Source organism: Teleopsis dalmanni, chromosome 1, assembly GCF_002237135.1.
Source record: "Teleopsis dalmanni isolate 2A chromosome 1, ASM223713v2, whole genome shotgun sequence".
NCBI lineage: Eukaryota > Metazoa > Arthropoda > Insecta > Diptera > Diopsidae > Teleopsis > Teleopsis dalmanni.
In genome coordinates, this window is record NC_051846.1 from 188,925,999 (window position 1) to 188,939,406 (window position 13,408).

A 13,408-nucleotide genomic window follows, 5' to 3' on the forward strand; every position below is an offset into this window, starting at 1 on the left:
GCATTGCACGTTTTTAAAAATTTGTCGATATATGTACAGATTACATTACTTTAAATGCATGTTGTTATAATTCGTAATAAAAAGGTGGGTAGTTTAAGTCAAAAACTGTTACAGGCTAACCACAATCAGCACAATAATTATGTTGATATCAATTTTTCTCATAGAAATGATTGAAAGGGTACAAATTATAATTAGCTGATTATTTTACAACAATGAATAAAAATTTTTAGAGTTTGAAGATATTTAACGATGATAAATAAGATATTAAATATAATTAATTATGTTGAGGCTAGTTGAGTCAATGGACTTGTGCACCTTTACTCTGTAACTAACTGTGAGATTTCTTCGTAACCCCTCTCTACGCCTTGACTGGATTATTGTTTTTCACTTCATCAGATTAAGCAATAACTGACACCAGATGTACATACCCCACCGAGGAGCCCATAACCATTCTAAGATTCGATAATGCAGTGTTAGTAAGCCTGTCAGTTTTCGTAAATAGTTTTAGGGCTCTGTTCTTTATATATATTTTGGTCGAATTAATCTTGAAGTCCCTAAGGATGTCATTCATCCTAATGTACCATGACACCTTGAAAAGTCTTCTCAGAGCCTAGCTTTGTGCACTTTCCAACTGGCGTATAGTAGTGTTTTAGGCTTGTTGAACACACCCATGTAGAAGTGACGGTCGAATTATTTGATTATATATCAGCTTCCTGTTCTTAGCATTCAGATTTCCATTTTTGAATAGCTTTTCAGTTGAACATTTGAATGCCATGTGAATCGTTTGTCCACCGTGATGCTTAGATATTGAATGCTATCCTCTCAGTTTATTACCATATCTCCCACTCTTCAATTAATAAAATTTTTATATATATAGATACTTGAACTTTTTAATTATATATATCCAATTAGATACGCGCAAGTTCCTCTTCGTTAGCAATGCATATCAATTAGTTGTTTATTAAAAATCTTGCATCACTAACCGCTAGCAATTTAAATATTCACAATAGTTTGCTTAGCAATATAACAACTGTCAAAAACATCTGATAATTGTTTTGATATTTTTATAAGAAACTTTCACTTTTTGTGGGTTCAAGAATTTAAAGACTTTTACAATTTATATTTTTTAAAATGAATTTAAAATTGAGAAATAAGCAAACGAATATGACAAGTACAGTTGGACAAACGCACATATCACCATGGACTTCAGTGTCATGCTGTTTCGGACTTTCACTCATTTATGTAGCCAGTCTGTACGTTTGGAACAACAAACATAATCGCGATCACCCTACCACCGTTAAAAAAAGATTCTGCAGTGTTTTTGTTGTAATGTTGATAGCACCAGTCTTTGTTTACGCATTTTCATCCAACGAATTATTGGAAGAAGTAAATTTTCTTCAAATATTAGGTATACGTTTGGCTGGATTATGGCAAGCTATTGTCGTGCCTTTTTTACTAACATTGCTCCTATTTTTGGGACCAATCTGTGTTCAAATGCAAAACGAAACTTTGCGTATATTTATTGGTAAGTGTTATTTTATATAAAGTAGTTTTATAGTTTTTTTTTATTTTTATTAGATTTGAACTACTGGAAAAGTAATGTGTCGAACTTAATTTGGTGGCGAAATCATGTAGTTGCGCCATTAAGTGAGGAATTTGTTTATCGTGGCTGTATGATGCCACTAATTTTACAAAGTTTCACACCCATGCAAGCAGTGTTCATAACTCCATTATTTTTTGGTACTGCCCATGTACATCACATTGGAGAGCGTTTAGGACTAGGCATGGAATTAAAAACAGCCATATTAATATCAGGTTAGTGAAATTTGTATAAAATTTAAGTTTTATTAATAATAATATATATATATGTATATATTCTTTTTTTTAAAGTGTTTCAGCTAACATATACAACAGTTTTTGGCTTCTATTCAGCTTATTTATTCGCACGAACAGGACATATCGTTGCGCCATTTCTTGTGCATGCATTCTGTAACCACATGGGTGTACCTGATTTACAAGATTTGTGGCAACAACACGTTTTTAAACGTGTCATATTAATCATTATATATTTGGTTGGATTCTTTGGTTGGTGTATATTACTACCTATAGCGACAGCGCCAGAATTTTATTCAAATTGTTTGTACTGGCCACCAACTCGCAAATAATGACTGCACAAAATGCTTTAAACAATTAATAATTAAAAATAAACTAACTTAAGCAATACATTGTATATTAGATGAACAAAGAAGAAATATATTAATTTGTTAAATATTTAAAAATATGATTTTTATATTAAGCAATCAATTCTTCCTATCACTTTTAAATTAGCAATCTTTAACAGTGTTTCCAAATATGAGAAATTATTAATGGTATTATATGCAAAGCTAGATAATGTTAAGAGAGATTCTAAGATAATAATAATAGTAAGCAACTATAATTAGAACTTTTGCTAGTTTAATGGTTTCAAAAGAAACTAAATAAGCAGATCCTTGCTATCTACAATAACAACATGCTTAAATATACATAACACACACCTACTTCTATAGTTCCTGTTGTGTGTGGTGAGCGACGTTTTGTCGTCGTAATTGAAGAGTGGCTCGGAAACATAAAACCAGTCGTTTCTTAAACCCTTCTTCTCACTTAATTACATCCTTAACCTTTTATAGCGTTTATAATTGCTACCGTTTTCTGCTATATAGATATTCCGCGAGTTACAACAACAAAGGTAAAATAAAATATTGACGACATCCTGTATATCTTTTGTTATCATTTGACACCGGAAGAATATAGAGTGATGGGAATATTTGTAACTGTCTAATAATTAAAAAAGCAATTTAAAACAGTCGATGTTAAAGTTAGTATCCTAAATATTTGAGAACGCTTCTTTCTTAAAATAAACTATAAGGATTCGTATGAAATCCACTTAAAAGCTTTATATATACAATAAATGTAGAATTAATATACACAATATACAATTTAGTAAAAAGTATACAAGCTATGTACTTTATTTATTTTTTTCGCAGAGTTCAAAGATCAATTTATATCTTAAAAAGATTCAACCCTTAAGCGAGCTTTCTAGCTCATTGTTTGCTTGCAATTCTTTTACAATATCCAAGCCACCAATTAGTTCACCCTTAACATAAACTTGTGGATATGTAGGCCAATCGGAGTATGTTTTTAAGCCTTGACGTACTTCTTCATCGGTCAGAATATCGAAAGTTTCATATGGAATACTAAAATCAATATAAATATTACATAATTTATACTATTAACGTTTTATTATTTAATCGCTTACCCGACTTTATTTACTATTTCAATTAATGTTCTCGAAAAACCACAACGTGGTGCATTTCGATCACCTTTCATGAAGATCATTACTGGCGCATGATTTATTAATGATTTTAAACGTTCCTCTAACGTTTCACCTGAATTACTACTATTATTTGCTCCAAGCTTTTTACATTTCGTTGTCAAAGCTGCTATATCTACACCATCCACACGGTCTACTGCTGTTCCCGCTTTGAAGAATATAATAGTCGGCACAGCATCAATCTAACAAAACAAAGACGTTATCATCAATATGAATTCGTGATTAGCGCAAGGATTTACTTGATGCTTCAATGATATTTCAGCATATTTTTCTGCATTTAGACTGTAGAATTGTAGCTGCTTTAAAATTTTGGCTAATTCCTCTAGCACTTCAGATACTTGTTTACATTGTTCGGCCCAGTCGGCAGAGAAGAGCACAACTGAAACTTTGTCCTCGCTGCAATCAACAATATTATTAATTACTCTTCACTGATACATTGTGACTTACTTTATTGCATTATTGTATTCTTCAGCAGTTTTAATATTTATTACAGACATATCCAATTAATTTATCACTATAATTTAGATAGAAAAACTAAAAATTTTGTGATTAATGTTTTGTGGTTAGTTGTGAAAGTGAAGGTGAAAAGTATTGCACACTCTTAAGAGAAATATAAACTATTGTGAATTTTACTTTATTTGAGAAAAGTGTTACTTTTTATAAAACACAATTTTTCCCTTTTATTTAACAATTCGACAAAAAAAACTAATAAAAAATATTTTTATATATGTATTAAATTTTAAATATTTAAATATTTGAGTATATTTGATTTTTTTATTTAAATAGATTTTATTTATATAGATAGAAAGAAATAGAATAATAAAGGCACTCGGACTTTTTAAAATATTTTGAAATTCTAATTGATTGGGACAACTTTTGACTCTAAGAATCATTAGGTTTACGCGGTGTACAGTTAGTCAAATTATCTCAACCTAACCTTTGTCATAGCCAGTTCATATCAATAAATGGTTTTAAAAAGCGCAATTATGTCGCTACATTTTTGATCATATACGTTTTCATACGTGCTGCATGTTTCACGCTTGCTATAGGTACGTTATTGCTTATCTAGGGTTCCACATTGCATAGGATGTTTTCGGTTGAGGAGTTTCGCCGAAGTTGCCAAGTAGATTTATGCACATTACTACAATTATCTATTAGTAAAAGTAACCTTAATGTTAATGTGTATAGAACAATATAAAATAATTCCCCTTGTTGAGATATATTCGTAAACATAAGAATTTTGAATATCTATTGTGAATGTTGAAAAAAATACCAAAACATTTCCGCACGTAAAGTAAATACTCATGTATCCAGTATCAATAAACACACGATGAGGTAGAAATTGAGGTAATCCCATTTAATTTTTTCTTATTAAATATTAAACTAATTTTAAATAAGTTTTCTAGATAATGTCAAAACCATCAATATTAATAATAGAACCGTTTTTCGGTGGCAGCCATAAACAATTAATAGAAACGCTGACAGAATGTAATATAAATAGTTTTCTTACAACAAAGTTTTTTAATAAAATGTATTTTCTCAGGTTTAAGTGTGCCGGAATATGACCTTTTCACACTGCCGGCAAAGAAATGGCATTGGCGTGCACGCACAAGTGCATTATACTTTTCTCAAATAATACCAACAGATCACATGTACAAAGTTCTTTTTACTAGTTCTGTAATAAATTTAGCTGAGCTAATAGGCACACGACCCGATTTAGGCGATTGCAGAAAACTTGTTTATTTTCATGAAAATCAATTGGTCTATCCAGTCCGTGACGTAAAGGAACGTGATGTACAATATGGTTTAAATCAGATACTTACTTGGTAAGCTGGCGTTGATACTCGTATAACGTCCGTTAAATATTAAATATTATATAGGAAGATTAAATATTCATATTATTATCTCTATTACAGTCTCGCTGCCGATTGTTGCATTTTTAATTCTAATTTTAATCGCACTTCATTTCTTGATAACATACAATCATTTTTAAGCATACAACCTGACTTGAAATTAAAAAACTTACGTGATAAGATTGAGAAGAAATGCGAAGTTATATACTATCCCATAAAATTTCATTCATTTCCTAATAAGCGTTTCATGATTGGAGGTAAAATGACTTTGCCTACGATGGAAAATGATAAAGACTGTTTACATATTATATGGCCACATCGTTGGGAGCATGATAAAAATCCAAAATTACTAGTTGAAGTGTTATTGGAATTAAATAAACGTAAAGTGGAGTTTAAGGTGACGATTTGTGGAGAAACATATAACGCGATGCCAGAAGCATTTGAGGGAATACAAGAAAAGTTGGGCACAAAATTGGTTAACTTTGGTTATCTGTCAAAAGAAAACTATGTTAAGGCACTAATGGCGGGTGATGTAGTTGTATCAACAGCTGGACATGAATTTTATGGTGTTGCTATGTAAGATTTGTGTACTAATCTTAAAAAAATTATAATAAAATTTTTATTTTTATTTTTTTTTAGGTTGGAAGCTACTTATTGCGGTTGTATGCCTATTGCACCTAACAAGTTGGTATATCCTGAAATATATCCTAGTGAAAATCTTTACAATACATCTAATCAACTTATTAAAATGTTATATAATTGGTGTCGGAATCCCGATGTGTTTCGTAGGCAACGTGATAAGTTTTTTGAATATTTTACTTTTGATATATATTCCGCACAACGTTTAGTACCCAAATATCTAGAGAAGTTACGCATATAGGCGTATCCAATGACTATCCAAACATTTCTGTTTTAAGTACAAGTGTCCGTTAAAAACGAATTTATATATAATAACAAAATATTTGGTAAATTATTAATATTTATTGGTTGCAACTTGAGTATGTAACATAAAATACAGTTAGTTGGCATTATATAGATATATTTACAAACCCTAATGTTATTTGATATACCATAGTTTTGAACTCGGAAATAGCATGATTTTAAACATAATTAAAAAAAATAGCTGCAGGGCAGCAGTCAGACAAAACAATCCCATATTTGTTATTTTTATTTGTTTTTGTATAGTTTAAACAAATTTTTTGTTTTTATTTTCAAATACATAATTAATTATATCACTGGTATTTCCATTCTCAAGTAACGAGATCGGCGACGGAGTTGTTTAGTAACAGTGCGAAGCGGCAGGAATGAATACATCGTTTGAATGTATGTATTTTGTTGTTGTCGCTATGTTACTGTGTTACCCCGGTGGTTACTTGAGTTTGTGAATACCACTTTTGTTGCTAATGTATAATATTGAACCATTAGGTGAGGTCCTCTTAAAAATGTGACATTTAGCAAGTGTATCGCTCCTATTATTCTAATCAATTGTTATTGGATCCATTCGGCGAATATGAATAACAATTAGTTCAAATTAGTTGATGATATTCGAGAATTCCATCAATTTGAATAAAAGCCATATTACATTGAACCTGTAATAAGTTATAGTTAGTTAGTTAGTTGTGAGGGAGAGAGGAACGAGTTCTCCTCAATTCGCTAAAAAAGCAGTTTTAAATTCACAAAACCTCGTAATAGTGGGTAGTGGAGAGAAGGTCAAGCTAGATCCAACCAGAGGCAGTGAAGAAGAGGGTCTCCAAAAACTCAAGCCTAGTTCATATTTGGACATAGACAGTAATAAGTTATAGTTTATAAAAATTTTTTTTTTATTAAAATGGTAAATTGTTATACTGTTTTGAATAGACATAATACTATGTTGTTAGAATAAATAAGACCATACTAGTTCTGACTTACTGATACAAATGTTATTCAACTGTGTTTCGTCCAATCATAATTAAACAATTATTCTAAATTAAAATTTTTCTTACTAAGTTTGACTTAGAATAGTGACTTTAAGATTCGCATATGGCTCGGTTATTGTCCGCTTATTTTATAAATTGCTTCATATGTTTTGATTGCTTGATTTTAGTGACGGTAGAGCTTCCTTTTTTATATTTATATTATAAAATCAAATAATATTTTCCAAATATTAAATATACGAACTCAATCCTGTTTGGGCATTCCATTTCGAAAAGCTTGAAACCAATTTTATCCTTAATGAAGCATAAGATTCTTCCTAAAAAACGATCCCTGCAAGGCATGGTTTGTCGGTTTCAATCGCAGTTCAGCAGACATACCTTCGCTGTCCACAGTTATTTTTTGCCATTTTACTACGACATTCCCCGCCAGAAACCTTAAGACATAAAATGAGGACAAAAAATTATTCTTTCCGTTGAATTTAGGTAATTTACCAAGGTTTTTTGTCCTTATCGATGAACAGTCTGATTAACCGTTAAAAACGTGCTTCCCTAAAAACCTGTTTTTTTAAGTTTTAGTGTTTTTTTTTTTTTATTTAAGGTAAGGATCGCAAACTAAATAGTATTATTTGTCTATTGTTGGTCTAAGTATTTATGAGTTTTATATCGCTATAATAAAATTGACAGTTCTTTTTACCCTGTCCTACTATGGGCCATGTTATGTAGAGTGTTATGGGCTAGTTATGAGCAAAATTGTTGTTGTTTTCAATGCAAATTAAAAAATTGAGAGTGTGAGAAAAATAATATGTCGGTTCTCAAATTTGGTCATGGGTTTCAAGGCTATTTGTGTCTCGTCACTTAGGCAAAGCAGTGTTATTTAGTAATATAGGTCAACAATTGTGTCTTTAAGAAGCAAATTATAAGAATTTCTGTAAAACTCTGCATAGTATGCATTTTCGTCAAAACTCAAAAGAGACAATTTTGACGAGCCCATGACACTTTACATAACATGGCTCTATCTATTTTAATTATATGAAGTTGTCAATATCTCAGCTCTGATAAAATTGAATGAAAAAAATATGAAATAATAATCATTTTAACTATTTCTTTTTCAATGTTCTTCGAAGTGTCTTGGTACATCCGCACAAACGACATGCTAAGAGACCGTAGAATAGACCCGATCAAAAAATACATAAAGGATAAAGCCCTGAAGTTATATGCGAAAACTGACAGGCTATCCTACTTAGCACTATCTAATCTTAGAGTAATTACTCTCCGCACGGGGAGGTACGCAGACCTTAGATTAATCACTGAATAATCATGAAGCTCTATAACTGTTAACTGAAATTGCTTTAAATCGTATATATACATTCAATATACACTGAAATTTGAACCGTTACAATCTAAAAAAAAAACTATACTACTCAGTTTACCTAGATATGGAATTATAACATAGAATACGACAGATTATGACAGTATGACATATAGTATAAGGGGTGGTAGCCGATTATGGGATTCCACAACCTATATAAGATTGCCCTATTTCGGATTTTAGACTTTAAATTAGTTTTCAAAATGCCCGCTAATGAGTCTTTATATAGAAGCGTATATACGTCTTATATAAACGATCAATAGGATAATATTCTTTACATACTTAAGTTGCAAATAAAGTACATATTGCTGATAAACAATAAAAATGATTTCAAATTGTAGTTAATTCCTTCCTAGTAAATGTTTTGTTATATTATATATATAATCCATGTTTAATATAATTAAATAATATTGTTTAGTTAAAATATATAATATATTAAGAAAAGAGTTTAGGCAAAAGTTAACAAAACATACATATGTATATGTGACCAATGTTAAATAAAAAATTCTACATTTAGGCAAACTTTTTGATATATAAAACTAAGAATAAGCTGAATATATACTATACTTTGCCATATACGGATAAAAATACATAAAAACTGTTGATTTACGTACACACATCCACACATTTTTATAAAAAAAAATCTCAACTTCTGTTTAAAATAGGTTTCTTGTTAATTTATTAAACCCGTGTAATCCAATATATAGAACATATGTTTATAAGATATATATGTATATGTATGTATGCTAGTGCAATAATGTTATAAATATAAAAATGTGTTTTTAAAAAAGTGCGTTTTACATTTCTGGCTTGTAAATTTCAATAGAAAAAAATTTTACTCCATGATCTTATCATCATCGACATCGATTTTTTCAGGCTCTTTTTCTTCTTCAATAATAGAGTCATTGGAAACGATTCCAAAATGAACATCTTCGCTTCCCTCGTTCGGTTTTTCAACGTTAACATCTTGATTTTCCCCAGAGCTTATAGTGGAAAAGAGTAGTTCTTCCTTAAATTCTGAACGTCGTATCATATGTACCATTTTGGGCATCTTATTTGGCGGTGATCCAGCCACATACTTGAAATTAAAGTATTAGATAATATTAAAAACTATAGTATATAGTGGAAAACTCTCTTAATGAATTGGAGAGACAAATTTTTTTTACAAATTATTGGAACAACATAAACCGCTACTGGTCGAACAAAAAGATAGTTCTCAAAAGAGTTTTTACTATATTCACAAGTTATTCTAATTTGTATACTCGTACAAAGAAAAAAAAACAAACCTTTGATGCAATTAGCTCAAAAATTTGTTTTGAACTAAAGTCATTTTCAGTTGACGAATCCGACGAATCTGAAGAGTCACTATCAATATGCATATCTCTCAGAGCGTTCAATGTTGACTCAAAACAGGGTAGTTGCAATAACTGTGGGGCACGTTCCATGGCGGATCGTTTCAGTTGTTTAACGCGCTGATAGTGTTGCATCAGTTTATTAACTTTTTCCTCCTGTTGGCGTTGATAATGTGAAGGTGGTGTAGTATCAGCTATACCGAAAAATATTGCCTTAAGACGGTCGGAAAATGCACGATCGATATATTCGAATTCGCTTGGTGTAGTAGCACAATAGCTGCGCTTGGTAGAACTATTTAGAGGTACACAATTATTTATAATTCTGTAATATTATATAAGATTATGAAGTCACTAACGTAATAGTTGTTTGAACACCAGTTGGGCTGGATGCAGTTGTAGTTGTTGGTTGCTCTTCACTCTGGACATTCTCAGCCTTAGCAACTGGTGAATTAGTGAGCTTGTCATAGCAAACGAAGCAAACAGGTGGAGGATTGCTACTCAAGCAATTAACACAAAAATAATGTTTGCAATAGGAGCAATTAAACTAGAGGTATAATTATTTTAAAAAAATTTTATATAAAGAATTTAAATAATTTAATTTAAATTAGTATGTTAATATTATGTTATTAATTTAATATTTAATTATACTCACGACTTTGCAAAAGATGCCAAATTTCTTGCTGCAGATATAACAATACATATTTATTTTTTTCTTTAAGGATTTTCACAAGCACAATTTAAACTTTAAAAAAATTTCTAAGCCAAGCACTCAATCCCAACTTCAAAATCAAACTGATTAACTTCCAACTACGCACCTCAAGCGAACGACCATCTTGCGCGCCGTACTATTTTCGGGGTGTTAGCGCAACAGCAGTTATGCATGGAGTTTTTAGGTTGACCATGTGGAAGTTTGCAAATTAAATTCATTTAATTTGCATTACTTGAACGAAATATATTTGAAAGTAATGACTTCAGTGAGCTTTATACATCTATAATAAATAATGATTATATTTTTAGTTTTTTAAGTTGATGTACTTCAAAGATATAGATGCTTTTCGGTTAACAGATATTAATAGTCCTCATTCGTCCTTCGTAAAAGTGCCTGTACACAATCCATTAAATTATAATAGAATCTATGTTATCCCGTTTTTGATTAGTAAATCTAGGGTAATATTTTTAATCAAGATTCATTTTTAATGCAATGTTTATTTTCAATTAATAAATCTCGATAGTCCTTATTCGTCCTTCCTAAAAGTGCCTGTTCACAATCCATTAAATTACAATAGAATCTGTGTTATCACGTTTTCGATTAGTAAATCTGGGTTAATTTTTTAATTAAGATTAACTTTTAGTGCAATTTTTCTTTTCGATTGGCATAATGTATAACACTTGAGATTAATTTACAATACTCTAGATATTTTGCCAGAGTAGCAAGATTACCCTGAAATTAACAACTGCTTAATATTAGTTGACAAATAAAGTGTGATTCGAATCGACATATGTATTTATAATATATACCTATACATATGTATGTATGTTTGCGTGTATACCTGAGTTGGTGACTCTATTGTATCTGTGGACAGAGCCCTGAAGCTATAAGCGAAACCCGACAGGCTTCCCTACTTAGCACTATCTAATCTCAGAGTAATCACTAACCGCACAGGGCGGTACGCAAATGTTAGATCAGTGATTGAATAATCACGAAACTTATGAGGAATACACAAATTAGTATGTAAGATGGATGGTACTCTGCAGAAACCCCCAACTATCAAAGAGTAAAATTGCCCAGATGTACTAACTCGGAAAAGGCTCAACATAATAATACTAAGAATAACAGAATACGAGTGCTTTATAAATAAATGCCTACTAACGTAACTGCAAAAATGTAAGATGTACTCTAAAAACGTTCGTTTGGGCAATAATATTTGACGGATCGGGAATAACTCCAGATTGAATTTAGATTTTCGAATCGAAAACGACATTATATTTATATTACATTAATGTAAACTTAAGAGTATAACAATTTCTGTTAAATTTAATTTCTGTTATAATTCTACTGTAATTGTACTGTAATTTACTGCTATATGATTTTCTATTAACTAACATGAGCTTCTGTTAACTTATATGAATTATTGTTAAATTCACTAATCTATGTTAATTTAAGCATCTATTTTTGTTAGCTTATGTGAACTTCTGTTAACTGAAATAAATTATCGTTAACTTAACTTATTTCTGTTAAATTTTGTATATACAGTCAGCGACAAAACTCTACATACACCCCCCATTTTTGCTAGCTCGTAAATCCAAGGACATAATAGAAAAAAGTAATGATGCAGTTTTGTTTAGAACTGTTTTTTAATAATAATAAACAAAAGAAAATCCATTCATCAATATAAATTAACAAAGTTATTTGAAAAAAAGCTAAAAAAATCATTGACAAAAGTCTACATACACTTCATTGATTTTTAGATATAGTCGACAGAAATATAAATGTTAAACGGAAAAGTACCGTTTTTCATATTTCATGCTTGTGGCATGAGTCATACATTTATATAATGCACTTAGTTGTGCTTTGAGAGTGGTATTTAATTGACACGATGGGTCCACGAAAAGAATTTCAAGTGATATGCGAAATCTGGTTATTAAGCATAGAAATGAAAAAACACCTTATGGTAAAAATATCAAAATTAGTAAATTTGACTCGATCAACAGTTCAGACGATAATAAGAAATTATAAAAATACTAGTTCTTCTGAAAATAAACCTCGCAGTGGCCGCCCAAGGATACTCATACGTAGGGATGTCAGCTTGGTTTTAAAAGAAGTTAACAAAAATCCGAAAGTAAGTGCCTTAAATTTAGTCGAACACATTGCTAGTGCAACTAGGAAGCATGCTAATCTACGTCAAAGCTATTTTTCCTACTTCAGTTGCAGCTACGGCTCCCCAAAGCATAGCACTGCCACCACCATGCTTTACAGTTGGCATTATATGCTTCGGATTCAGTGCTGTTTTCGCTTTCCTTCAAACTTTAGCTCTCCAATCGCGTTCAAATATATTGAATTTCGATTCATCTGTAAATAAAACCTGCTTCCAGAAATCAAAATCCTTTTCTTTATATTGTTTGGCAAACTCTAAGCACAGCTTTCGGTTTTTTTCAGAAATTAAAGGTTCTTTGCGTGGTATTCTATCATGAAAACCGTGGCTGTTCAACGTTCTTTGTACTATACGTGGATTGACATGCTTTCCAGTTGCATTAGTAATGTGTTCGACTAATTTTAAGGCACTTACTTTCGGATTTTTGTTAACTTCTTTTAAAACCAAGCTGACATCCCTACGTATGAGTATCCTTGGGCGGCCACTGCGAGGTTTATTTTCAGGAGAACCAGTATTTTTATAATTTCTTATTATAGTCTGAACTGTTGATCGAGTCAAATTTACTAATTTTGATATTTTCACCATAAGGTTTTTTTTCATTTCTATGCTTAATAACCAGATTTCGCATATCACTTGAAATTCTTTTCGTGGACCCATCGTGTCAATTAAATACCACTC

The 13,408-nt window shown here is 30.9% G+C and overlaps 4 protein-coding genes across 5 annotated transcripts; 2 read left to right on the forward strand and 2 right to left on the reverse strand.

Moving 5' to 3' along the window:
- Nucleotides 1–1,051: 1,051 nt before the first annotated feature.
- LOC119670844 (CAAX prenyl protease 2-like) lies at nt 1,052–2,279 on the forward strand. Its single transcript, XM_038081271.1, has 3 exons — nt 1,052–1,525; nt 1,579–1,815; nt 1,891–2,279. Exons 1-3 carry the CDS (start codon nt 1,132–1,134, stop codon nt 2,163–2,165), a joined length of 906 nt encoding a protein of 301 aa, XP_037937199.1. The 5' UTR covers nt 1,052–1,131; the 3' UTR covers nt 2,166–2,279.
- A 691-nt stretch (nt 2,280–2,970) lies between these two features.
- Nucleotides 2,971–3,867, reverse strand: LOC119670847 (glutaredoxin 3-like). Its single transcript, XM_038081274.1, has 4 exons — nt 3,818–3,867; nt 3,610–3,766; nt 3,296–3,552; nt 2,971–3,233 (listed from the first exon to the last, which is right to left on the reverse strand). The coding sequence occupies exons 1-4, from the start codon at nt 3,865–3,867 to the stop codon at nt 3,056–3,058; spliced, it is 642 nt and encodes a 213-aa protein (XP_037937202.1). The 3' UTR covers nt 2,971–3,055.
- Nucleotides 3,868–4,546: 679 nt separating this feature from the next.
- LOC119670841 (glycosyltransferase-like domain-containing protein 1-like) lies at nt 4,547–6,373 on the forward strand. Of its 2 annotated transcripts, none has more exons than XM_038081268.1 (5): nt 4,547–4,717; nt 4,769–4,858; nt 4,914–5,196; nt 5,287–5,799; nt 5,863–6,373. In XM_038081268.1, the coding sequence occupies exons 2-5, from the start codon at nt 4,780–4,782 to the stop codon at nt 6,101–6,103; spliced, it is 1,116 nt and encodes a 371-aa protein (XP_037937196.1). In that variant the 5' UTR covers nt 4,547–4,717; nt 4,769–4,779; the 3' UTR covers nt 6,104–6,373. The 2 variants fall into 2 exon arrangements, with proteins under 2 accessions (XP_037937196.1, XP_037937195.1); XM_038081267.1 differs by having other exon boundaries at nt 4,548–4,717; nt 4,777–4,858.
- Nucleotides 6,374–8,925: 2,552 nt separating this feature from the next.
- On the reverse strand, nt 8,926–10,726 carry LOC119670845. The gene is made up of 4 exons (XM_038081272.1): nt 10,510–10,726; nt 10,214–10,401; nt 9,792–10,149; nt 8,926–9,583 (listed from the first exon to the last, which is right to left on the reverse strand). Exons 1-4 carry the CDS (start codon nt 10,555–10,557, stop codon nt 9,341–9,343), a joined length of 837 nt encoding a protein of 278 aa, XP_037937200.1. The 5' UTR covers nt 10,558–10,726; the 3' UTR covers nt 8,926–9,340.
- Nucleotides 10,727–13,408: the final 2,682 nt, after the last annotated feature.

What these genes read in the sequence shown, in the direction of transcription:
- LOC119670844 (XM_038081271.1), top strand. Translation starts at nt 1,132, where the DNA reads ATGAATTTAAAATTGAGAAATAAGCAAACGAATATGACAAGTACAGTT. An exon ending in AACTTTGCGTATATTTATTG is followed by an intron (nt 1,526 to 1,578) that starts GTAAGTGTTATT and finishes TATTTTTATTAG; the next exon opens with ATTTGAACTACTGGAAAAGT. An exon ending in AACAGCCATATTAATATCAG is followed by an intron (nt 1,816 to 1,890) that starts GTTAGTGAAATT and finishes TTTTTTTTAAAG; the next exon opens with TGTTTCAGCTAACATATACA.
- LOC119670847 (XM_038081274.1), bottom strand. Translation starts at nt 3,867, where the DNA reads ATGTCTGTAATAAATATTAAAACTGCTGAAGAATACAATAATGCAATA. An exon ending in GAATACAATAATGCAATAAA is followed by an intron (nt 3,767 to 3,817) that starts GTAAGTCACAAT and finishes TGTTGATTGCAG; the next exon opens with CGAGGACAAAGTTTCAGTTG. An exon ending in GAAATAGTAAATAAAGTCGG is followed by an intron (nt 3,234 to 3,295) that starts GTAAGCGATTAA and finishes TATTGATTTTAG; the next exon opens with TATTCCATATGAAACTTTCG.
- LOC119670841 (XM_038081268.1), top strand. Translation starts at nt 4,780, where the DNA reads ATGTCAAAACCATCAATATTAATAATAGAACCGTTTTTCGGTGGCAGC. An exon ending in AATAGAAACGCTGACAGAAT is followed by an intron (nt 4,859 to 4,913) that starts GTAATATAAATA and finishes GTATTTTCTCAG; the next exon opens with GTTTAAGTGTGCCGGAATAT. An exon ending in GAATTTTATGGTGTTGCTAT is followed by an intron (nt 5,800 to 5,862) that starts GTAAGATTTGTG and finishes ATTTTTTTTTAG; the next exon opens with GTTGGAAGCTACTTATTGCG.
- LOC119670845 (XM_038081272.1), bottom strand. Translation starts at nt 10,557, where the DNA reads ATGTATTGTTATATCTGCAGCAAGAAATTTGGCATCTTTTGCAAAGTC. An exon ending in TTGGCATCTTTTGCAAAGTC is followed by an intron (nt 10,402 to 10,509) that starts GTGAGTATAATT and finishes TTATACCTCTAG; the next exon opens with TTTAATTGCTCCTATTGCAA. An exon ending in TTGAGCTAATTGCATCAAAG is followed by an intron (nt 9,584 to 9,791) that starts GTTTGTTTTTTT and finishes TTTAATTTCAAG; the next exon opens with TATGTGGCTGGATCACCGCC.